Source organism: Mizuhopecten yessoensis, unplaced genomic scaffold, assembly GCF_002113885.1.
Source record: "Mizuhopecten yessoensis strain PY_sf001 unplaced genomic scaffold, ASM211388v2 scaffold7701, whole genome shotgun sequence".
Lineage (NCBI taxonomy): Eukaryota > Metazoa > Mollusca > Bivalvia > Pectinida > Pectinidae > Mizuhopecten > Mizuhopecten yessoensis.
The window spans coordinates 827-11931 of NW_018407179.1; the positions used below are offsets into that span (position 1 = coordinate 827).

At 34.7% G+C, this 11105-nt stretch overlaps 1 protein-coding gene and 1 long non-coding RNA gene across 2 annotated transcripts; both read left to right on the plus strand.

Annotated features, from left to right (window-relative positions):
• The first annotated feature begins 413 nt into the window (after positions 1-413).
• Positions 414-4678, plus strand: LOC110454156 (cell death abnormality protein 1-like). Its single transcript, XM_021503531.1, has 5 exons — positions 414-623; positions 2820-3068; positions 3308-3406; positions 3867-3965; positions 4327-4678. Exons 1-5 carry the CDS (start codon positions 596-598, stop codon positions 4443-4445), a joined length of 594 nt encoding a protein of 197 aa, XP_021359206.1. The 5' UTR covers positions 414-595; the 3' UTR covers positions 4446-4678.
• A 1215-nt stretch (positions 4679-5893) lies between these two features.
• LOC110454157 lies at positions 5894-10007 on the plus strand. Its single transcript, XR_002463349.1, has 4 exons — positions 5894-5992; positions 6725-6820; positions 9484-9675; positions 9919-10007. It is a non-coding gene; the product is annotated as an uncharacterized LOC110454157 (long non-coding RNA).
• The last annotated feature ends 1098 nt before the right edge of the window (positions 10008-11105 follow it).

The following is an 11105-nucleotide window of genomic DNA, read 5'->3' on the forward strand; positions in this document are numbered from 1 at the left end:
ACTTATGTTAAATCATCTAAATGTATCTTTCTGGAAAAAAAATCTTAATATAAATAGATTAGAGTATTAAACCATAATTANGTAACTGTTTATTTTTCGTTTATGGCCGAATACTTGTAATTAGCAGTTTCAATCAAAAGTCAAACATAAGTTAAAAAGAAAATTATCCATTTCTTTTATTTTTATTTTTTTGTTGTTGGTTTATTTTATCCCCTTTTTTACCTTATTCATAGCCGTTCTCCATTAATTTCTGCTTATCCTTTCCTTCTTTTAATACTTGCTTTTACCATCAACACATTTATACATTGCTGACCTTGCAATGCTGAAAATATTGACAATGTTTAGTACTTTAGATCAGTCAGATATATATATATATAGATATACAATCATAATTCATTATTTTACAGTTAACACCAGTCGTGAGCCAAATATCAAAATCACCGCACAAAGTTCAAACCACAGTGCTGCATATCAAAGTGGTAAGGCTGTAGATGGTTGTCGAAAACAAATCTTCGACAGCCAAAACTGTTGTTCACATACATATCCAGATAAAAAGGAGGCATGGTGGCAAGTAGATCTAGAAGGACTGATCGTTATGGAATACGTTAAAATATACTACAGAGGTGAGTAATCAGATATTTTGATTTTGTATTCAACAATAAAACAAAATGCTGGTTTTAAGTTTCTCGTATTGTTCATGACCTTAGACAACACTGTGTTGTCTAACTGCATGTCGCGAAAAACGACTATTGTAACTCCACCCCATCCCCATCCCACCCGTATTCAGATCGCACTGGTTATTGCGAAGTCGTTGATCCCGGAATTCAGATTAGTGACATTCAAAAACGATATTTAAATAAGTAGGTAATGAATTACATTTAAGTTTAGCTATACCTGGTTAAACGGCCCGTTAGGCCCACACCGATAATGGTAAAATCTACGAGGATAGCTTGACATCATTTAACACAAAGTTGTGGGTTCTCACATCGTTACACGACGTGCGGTGTGTGCACGATGTGCGCAAGGTGTGCGCACGGTGTGCGGACGGTGTGTGAAAGATGTGTTGCACGATGACCGAACGATATAAAAGTAGACGAGCATTGCTTGCGCGCATTTGTGTGGACGATGGACGAACGTTCTGCGATAAGTATCGTAGCTGGATGTAAATTGAGGAATGGCTTAACAATATATGCGGTTTCGTGTTTAAATATATAAACCTGGTTTTTAAGTGTGTTTCTTTATTCTTGTTACATAATACTACTACTTATAATAATACATTTTATTTATTGAGGATAAAATACCTGTTTAGCCAAAGGCTATTCTTCCATATGGTCCTCTATAAGCTTATCTTTCTGTCTAAAACTTTGTTATATTTAAAAATTGTGTTTTCTGTGTTTTTTTAAAACGCCCTTTATCGACACATGTTTAAATTGCACCTCAGTCCTGTATAAACATATCCACTTTGTACATGTACCTGGACCCCCCCCCCCGCCCGGGGTACTAACGTAACTCGTCGGGGTGTGAAAATCCAGGTGAAGGGGAGCTATGGGCCAAACCGAATGTAAATAACAAATAGTAAACGTCCAGTTGTGTTTTCAGAACGGTCATATGGCATCACATATCTGGTCTTCCCATCAGGCACAGGCCAGGTAAAACTTCAGTCACTCATCAAATTGTTATTTACTTGTTCTGTTACCATGGAACCAAACCCATTCTTGACAAACAAACGGTCACTGTAATACTATGTAACACGCATAGTAAAATTGTACATAAACTTAATGATTGTGATAAGAAATTACAGTAATATATACAGTCTACATTAATGTATGCGAACATTCGATTCAATTTTCATTCCGTAATATTGATCAAGTTGTACCAAATCGCACAGTTGTGCGAAGAGAGGTGCACAACGGGGCGAACGATTTCTTTTAAACTCGCACAGTTGTACGCACCATGTGAGGACGATATGCGGACGATGTGTAAACGATGTATGCACGGTGTGCGCACGCTTTTTGTGATGCGCTGAGCGGTCACAAACCTGTAATAACCTAGAAAGCAAAATGTACATTCAATGACGTATTTTGTATACAATACACATATCAGGTTGTCTATGTTGTGTGTAATGCTTTCCATATAGTCGACATTCTGACTAATGGATCGTCTCTACACCAGGGGTTTTCATAATACTGTTTGATATAGACCCTTATTGAATTCTTGTTTTTTTAACGACGGTCTGTTGTGTACAATACTAGTATCGTTAACCTCAAGTGCTCTGACTCGGTCTCGGTGTATACGTCAACACACGTCAACGTTCGATGCATGTGTATGTATTTCTGTCCGTGTACCTACGGATAGGAGATGTGACAAAGTCAATCTTTGTTAGGCACACTTGTATAAAAAAAAAAAATGCTGATGAGAATAACCAACATGTAATCAATGAGTCTTCCCTTTATACATGCTTTAATGAAACGAAATAAAAACATTACCAATACAAAGATAAATTGATTTTTGTATCAAGATAAATATACCTAGTTGATGATAAGGGCAAAAAGGAAAGTGTTACAAAGTAGAGCGTCAAAAAATAGTTGGAATGGAAATTAAAATATAGCGATACCGCACGTAAAAATGTATGCTGCAGAAGTTTCATCTTAAAAAGAGAAAACAATGGCAATCCCTAATTCCTCATGCTATTTCTGCATCGGTCGCCTGTTACAGAATATGCAGTGGTTGTTTTCCTGGTGACAACACGAAAAATGGTCCTGTGTAAAAACAGTATATACACGTAAGCTCTCGTGGATAATCTTGTTTATCATATTTAGATCAAGGGAATCAGCAACGACAACGATTTGGTGGCTATCAGATATACCAGTCGAACACATCGGATTGGCGGAACGGTTACCTTTGTCATAAAGACACACCATCAACGGCGGCTGCGTTGTCGTTGACTCCCCATATACAATGCACAGTTAGCGCCCAGTACCTGACGATATACAGCGATAGACGGTCAGGAGGTTTATCGTGGTACTCTGATAACGCTATTCTGGAGCTTTGTGAAGTAGAAGTGTACGGTACGTAAATTAAGTATCTAATAATACGATTTGTTTTTTGTAATTTTGTGTATGTGGCTGTATTTGTGTTAACACAAATCGATAAAGTTATAACGTTGTGGAAGATGTAGCACATACAGAGCTGTGTACATCCATGTATTTGGCCGATAATAGAACAATAAAAATTGGTTAAAGGCTTTTTTTTTTTTAAATGATAACAGATGAGCTTATGTCCGAACTCGTATGCTAATATATTTCAGGTTGTCCGCTTGGGAAATATGGTGATGGTAATTGTGATACAGATTGTGATGTAGGCTGTGCCAATAGCCTGTGTGATCCAGTGACCGGAAGATGCGCATGTAATTACATATATCTAAAGATATTAATACTGGAAAAAGTACAACATGCCATTTGCCTGTGGAACGAGAGAAAATAAATCAGTTTATCATTCATTTTTCTATTCTTGAGAAACGTTGTGATAAAACTCATTTTAAGTATAAGAAAAGAGTGTAGGTCGTCATCATAACCTGATTAAAGATACTGTGTATTGCCTTTGCTTTTTCATCGTATAGGCTTTCGGTGCAGTGATAACATATGGATATGTCTTATCATGTTAACAGTATAACATCATTTTCATTATAACATTTTTTTTTTTATTCAAGTAAATCAACTTAATATCGACATCAATAAATGTGTTAAGCAGTCTTCAATATACATATCTACTTTTTATATAAAATATCGCAACATAATTCTAAAATCATTGTAGACAATGCGTGTAATAAATGTATACATTATGTACTTGTTTCATATTATTTTTAGACTGTGCAGTTGGACACTATAGATCTGGATCTTTATGTGTAGAATGCCCCTTAAATTGTTATGATGACATATGTATTGTAGAATCCGGTGTTTGTTCTGGTAAGTGATTCAGCTTCAGCTTAAATCAACATTTATATGGATATTTTTGTTTACATGTTGTGTTAATTTAATTTCTTGTAATAAAATAGAATGCATGCGCTGTGGGGACACTTATTCATTCATAATTATACCACTTCTGAGGTTTATAATTTTACTTTTTTATAATAAATTGATCAGATTCGGTTCAGAATTAACATTTTTTTTTCTTGCTCAGTTGTGGTTTGAAATAATCATGTAATAATCATCATTGAGTACAATTACATTATCAAAGACAATAAATGACCTAAAACTTAGATAAGGAAAATGTAGTCCTTACACTTTTTTCGGTTTCTGACTTGTTCTTCGTGATTTTCCATGAAAGCGTGTACTCCCGGTTATTATGGCAACCACTGTAATCAGACTTGTTCGTTCGACTGTAAAGACAACCGATGTATGCAAAGCAATGGAGAGTGTGAAGGTATGTATCACTGGAAAGTATGAAAAACGTGTAGAGAAATGTGTTATCTAAGGATTAGTTAGGAAATTATATATAATTCACATATGCATGTGTCATGTTAACATAGATAAAGCAAATACATGCTGATAACATTAGGATTTTTTTATAACGTCTAAAAAAATAAAACTAACGTTGGTTTTCGGTAAAATTAAAATGATCTTTGCATTTCATACTTGCTTAAACGTTGGATACCAATAATATCTTTCAACATCAGGAATCCAAAAGGTTGATAACCGGTAAATGTGTCATATAACACGTTTGATTAAAAACAAAAAAACAAAAAAAAACAAAAAAAAACAACATAGCTTTGGGAAACAAGAGGATTCTCAACTTATATTCATGACATGCATACAATACAAAGTTGTTCTATATTTAGACATCATCTATACCATCAAAACTTCCAACTTTCAATTAACATGGAAAAATAATCTATCAGAATAATAGGGTTAAGTTGCCGCTGTCTTGCTGTTTTGTTAATGGGTATTATATAAAGAAAATAAAGTTGAAAATACTCTCCTTTACTACTTAAATTTCAAAATCATATGATAGTGGAAATAGACGTACTCACATGTTAAGTCTGTTTCGTTCAGCCATTGGTAGGGATGACTATCTAACTTTGAATGATAAAATGCTTTGTTAGTATTATATTTAGGGGAGGGTGGATTAAAATATCCTAAAATCGAACTGTTTTAAAAAAAGTAAACCCATGTTTTTCAATAACTCTCCTTAATATGTTAATAACATGTTTAAATAAAAATGCAGTTTGAAATTATTCATCAGGAATTTGCTGGTTAAACGTTTCTTAAATTTGCACACTGCATATATATGCGTCATACTCTAAAACTCCATGCATCATTGTGATAAGTATACCTAGAAAATATATAGATTATGGAAATGGATAACCTGAATATATACCGGGAAAAGCGTGACACGATTTATCAAAATGCCTCTCGTAGATGCGTCTAATGTGGAGCCCTTTCGATGATGCATGACTGCTTTTAGCGCAATTCATGGATATTTAAAGGTTTCGAACGTAAATATTGTGCTTTGATTTAACAGAATATTGTTATAATTCTTTTTTGATCTTTCACATAAATTTGCATTCCATACAAGCGTTTTATCTTTCACAAACTATTACCAAGTTATAGGACAATTGCAAGAAAATATGTATTGCTATAACCCACTTTGTTTCAAATTACACTGTCTTTCTCCACTCTGCATCCTTATTCACACCTGCCAATTTCCCCACCCTAGGCATTCCTACCATGACAAGAGATACAAATGTACTTGTAAACTCGTATTTATGTGTTATTCAAGCCTGAGTTTTCTTGTAATTCTTGTTTGAATATATACCTAACCTATATTTTTTTGTAGTGTAAAGTGAACAATGTATTTATCAAGTCTCAAATGACTGCTGATGTTATTCTTATTTAAGCATGTAGACCTGGATATTATGGTGATACCTGCAACACAAGCTGCCCGTCCAATTGTAAAAGGGATATATGTAATCAGACCAGTGGGTTATGTACAGGTATAGTGACATGTAAGGTCATTGACAGAAGTAAAATCATAGAATGGTAGTTTTCCTTTTTAATAGCTTGACATGTGAAATCGCCAGTTACACATACACAAAACATTAATTATAAATATAAGGATATCTATCCTTTATTGCATTGACTACTGTAACATCTAGGTTTTGCTGCATTACCGGTAAGTGTACGTTTTAAGTGTGTATACCAATACAATTGGGACAATGGTTATCATACATGGTGTAAACTCATAACGAAATGTTTTTTTTAACGAAAGCAATCACCGATATCTCAATAACATTGTTAGACCTTTAATCCCGAGTTTTGTTTAAACAGATACATTATTTTTGAGACGGTAAAAATGTGTTCAGAAATATATCATTATGATCTTGCGTATACTTATTCTCAGTTTATTTATCGTTGAGACGTGACTGCATGAGATACTGTTTTGTAGCGTATGGAATATTACGTTTTTGGCATAGTAAAACAGACAGAGTAAGTAATTGTGGGGTATAGCAAAACTATATCGCATTAAGAAACTTTATATCATACGTCAAGAGGTTACTTTGAATGTACATTATCAACATACAATTTAAATATATCAAATAACAAAAGGACGTATTTTACTACCGCAAGGCAAATATAATTGCTATAATAAAATTAAAACAAATTGTGTGAATATATATAATTACTGCAACGAGACATCAAACATGTATTTGTTTAAATGTGTTTAGAATGTGCACCCTGGTTTTATGGCATTGACTGTAAGCAGACTTGTCCGGCACACTGTCGATACTCACTATGTGCCAGAAGTAGCGGGGATTGTTCAGGTACAATGCTGCTCACCAACAGCGTCAGTTTCTATTTGCCAATCACTTTTTAGCTCACCGGGTCCGAAGGACCAAGGTGAGCTTATGCCATACCAAAAGTATGCCTATAAAATCACATTCACTGATGAAAGTAACTACTTTAGTTAATACTTTATTAGTTTACTCGTTTCGCTTATTTTCAAATGTACCACAACAATACTAAAAAAGTGTAATTCCAACAAATCACCTGCATGTACATCACGTAGGAACATATCCTAGTTTGGTAAAAGGGATGTGATTTGAACCCAAGAATTCTTGCAGAGACCTGATTGCATATTTACTACCGCATTTTGGTTATATTTCTATCTGACACTGCATACACACAATATTTGAATTGTACCATCAGTTGAAAAACGGAATTCGGGGCAATATTTAAAATCATTAAAGGGGCATAACGGTGAAGTAATTTTTTTTTTTTTTTTCAAATACTAAATAAACATATCAAGTGAGACTCCTTATGGAAAATAACGATCGGATTTGGCTGAAATAGATTCATAAAAAATGATAAAATCTAAGAAAATCATCGGTATTTCTACCTGTCTGACCAACGTTTTGTTCAGGGATTTCCCTCTATTAGCGCATGCGCATAGCACACCATTTCTTTGCAAACAAAATGACTGGCCGTGTGAAGTAAGCGAAAGAAAAGTGTTGTACCGTGTCAGCTACGAAACGAAAAGTTGCCAAATGGTCAAAAGATAGCGCAAGGAGTACGTTACGGAATCATTATTGCAGGTGGGCAGTATTCAAAGGAGAAAATAACTGCCGTAGCAGTTAGTACGGTGCATGTATTCTTCCGGATAGCCGGTTAAGCTGAAATGGAATCGACAGAAATGCTAGCGCTGTTTATGTTATGAATAAATATCTAAAACCATTAAGCTCGCTAGTATCTTTGTCTGAGTTTGAACACAGATGAACTTAGTTTAATATGTCAATGGACATTTATCGGAGAGAGTTTACTTTGTGTTTCTATAATTATACAGTGGTTTATGCGAAAGGAAGGGATAAGTGACTGGTTAGTTTGTTTTTGCCATGAGGCCCTCCAAGGGATTACTGTTGTGTTGGCCCACGGCGTGCTTTTCTGGGTCACCGATATACGTGTTATCTAAGGATGTGGATTTACATAATTTATAATATTACCGGGTTCAATAAAATGGTATGATATAATTATATTGCTGAATTAAACGATTATTTTTGTTTTTACATGGAAGGTTTAAATTAGTACTAATATGAATACCCGGCCTCCTCTGCCCCGGCAATATATAAAAAAAAAAAAATCAGAATGGTTTGTCCCTTGGTGTAGGGAAGGTGTTTAGCCCCGCACATCTGTACCGGGCACATTCCGGTACTAAATTCAATATATATTTAAATATATGTACTTCATGTTTATGCCTATTATCATTGTTGACATTTAATTGTAAATGTATGACGGGAGAAGGTTGTGATAAATTGTAAAAATGTGTGTCCCTTCCTTTGTTTAATTTTATTGGCAACAAATTTATGTTTAAAGCTAAATAAATTTAAATTCTGAACCTTGGCAAGTGTGCAATTAACTTCTAATGATGAATAATTACTGTTCAATAAGTTTGAATACGGACTAAGAAATCATATAACTTGGTTTCATAGTGCGGTAAGAAGTTGCAGTTGCCTGACGGCCCCTCTCTGGGGGCCCCTTTGGAAACCGTTTCATCTCGCTCGCACCACTTGTGTTTACTGCCTAGTCAGGTGACGTTATCGGCGCTATTTTTAGCAGGGCTTTCCCGAACAATTCAAGTGGTCAAACTGGACATTTGGAACGGACTATGAATATGGAGATAACGAGGTAATATAAGTGGAAGTGCATACAATACATACACTCATTAAAAAAAAATGCCTTTTCACGTGATGTCCCTTTAAATTGACATCATATAGACGGAGCCATGCTAGTGTTGCAGTGTGTAAGGAGTTGTACTTGATATTGTTTGATTCTCTATCTTAAGATAGATACACGTTTACAAGTTCACGCTGACGTTGTATTTAAGACAATTAGCAAGTGTCCATGTGGCAATCAAAATTTATTTTGAAAACATATTATATCCAAGTGCACATAATTACTTGGTCGTATTCTCCTCAAAGTTATCTAGGGTTCCCATCTAAATATATCCTTTTTATCATAGTTGTTTTTGCTTCATTGATTTTGACATCGAAAAACCGTTTTGTTCAAAACGTTGGTGTCGCCTCTGTGTTATTCTGAAACCTACTAATCAATATAACATGTACAGTACCAGTTATTCATGATAATTTATGACATCTGAGTACGCTTGCGCTTGTAGTGTGTGTAGCCGGTTTTTATGGCAGACAATGTTTAAAGTCGTGTGGCAATTGTCATGGTGAGTTGTGACAAGGGCACTGGAGACTGTATGACAGGGTGTACAGATGGATGGACTGGAAACAAATATGACAACAATTTTTTTTATAAAAGTGATCTCTTTTGTATTAAATGATTGATTCCAACCCAACATGTAGAATATAATATCAAAGAAACACCCCAATCCGAATAATGAAAAGGAGGGACAATAAATAAAAATGATAAATAAGGGAAAATGTATGACATACGCAGTGAAAATTCATTACTCTTTATGCTATAGTGGTAGCTATAATGGATGAAGACGCCGCTGTCGGGATAGGCATCGTATCTGGATTGTTTTTATTGACTCTGGTCATCTTGGTAATTGTACTGGTCAGACGTCGGACGATGAAGCGCGGTGATACCACAGGGCCTTCTCAGACGACAGATATATCATTGTCGAGAACTGCAATATAGCTAAAACAAAATCAAGGTAAACATCTACTGCATTTGCATATTCACATACGAAGTATTTAAAATTTAAAGCGAATGTTTGCAACATGAGGGTGTACAATGAAAAAAAGTTTTCAAATTAATTGGTTTCTGAAAAGGAAACGCGATACCTTGAATGCACATTGCTCCCACTTTTAAATCAACTTCAAACGTTGTTAGCATAGCTCAACCTTACGGCTCCTTTGCTAATGTTAATGGCATATGCATTTGATGCATTTTCCAGATAATAACTACGACGAAATAGCAATTTACAACATGGAACAAACCATTGCGCATATTTCACACAGTGAGGCAAATTATGAACTGCTTGGATGGTGGAAATTCCAAATATATACGAGACAACAGATGTTGACAAGGAAACATAGGGTAAAGCTTCTTGTAAAATGGACAGTTTTATCATTCAACACAACGTAACCTTGGTGCTGGAACCAAATTACACACATTTAACTTTTGTTTTGATGAATTCGTCTCCTAACTGAACATAATAGTAAGTAGGTCATGAACATTGACAGTGGTGTAGGTTGTTAATGTTCAGTTGTAAATTCTGTTATGATTTTTAAGTTGTCAAACTATCGGAGAATGTCAGTTGTGTGAGCCCAAGCATGTATCGTATATGCTGTCAGTGTTGAGGATAAATGTATTTTCATACTGACTTAGTATTTCGTCGTTCTGTACAGCAGTTTATATATTTTATATTACTGTAAGACTTTTGTATTTATCGCAGTTTACCATTGCAGTGAACTTTATATAATTTGTCATTTTACGATCCCAGAAGTTATTTTGAGGGATGAATGTTTGGGAGTAGAAGTATAAGTAGTTTTGAGCAAGTTTTTAAGCAGTGTTAGATCAGCACACAGTTGACAGGTGGTTGACTAGTAATACGGTTATATGAAGCATACACAATGCATTGAATAACATATATCTGTATCTTAATGGGCTCAAAGAAATAGTTTGATCGAAGGCAAAAGTGCATGTCTGGGTTATTGGTTTTACTTTTGTGCAGTGTTAGACAAGTGTTGAAAGGCTTTTTACTATATTAAGAAATATGCATTTATATAGACGCTGAGTAATGTGTAGAACAATATTAATATTTATTGGTTTTTTAAAAGATATTTCTTTGCATTGAATGATACAATAAGTAGGTGCTTTCATTATTATATTTTCGCGCAGTATTTCACCATCACAATAATTCAGCTGTTCGCTATCTAGGATAAGCAATGCATTGAAACAATTCTAAAACGTTTGAATAGTTTCAAAATATATATATATATATATATAATCCTACAGGTTTATTCAGATATATTTGTCACCTGCTGTTCACCATTGTATGCTGATGTGATTTAATGCGGTTTAGCAAAACTTCCATTACATAACATTACGTTTATTATGCCCCCGCCTGAAATGGGGGGG

Coding starts and splice junctions, on each gene's coding strand:
- LOC110454156 (XM_021503531.1), top strand. CDS start 596: ATGGAATACGTTAAAATATACTACAGAG. Junction 3,407..3,866: donor AGTGACCGGAAGATGCGCAT/GTAATTACATAT, acceptor TATTATTTTTAG/ACTGTGCAGTTGGACACTAT. Junction 3,966..4,326: donor AGAATCCGGTGTTTGTTCTG/GTAAGTGATTCA, acceptor TTTCCATGAAAG/CGTGTACTCCCGGTTATTAT.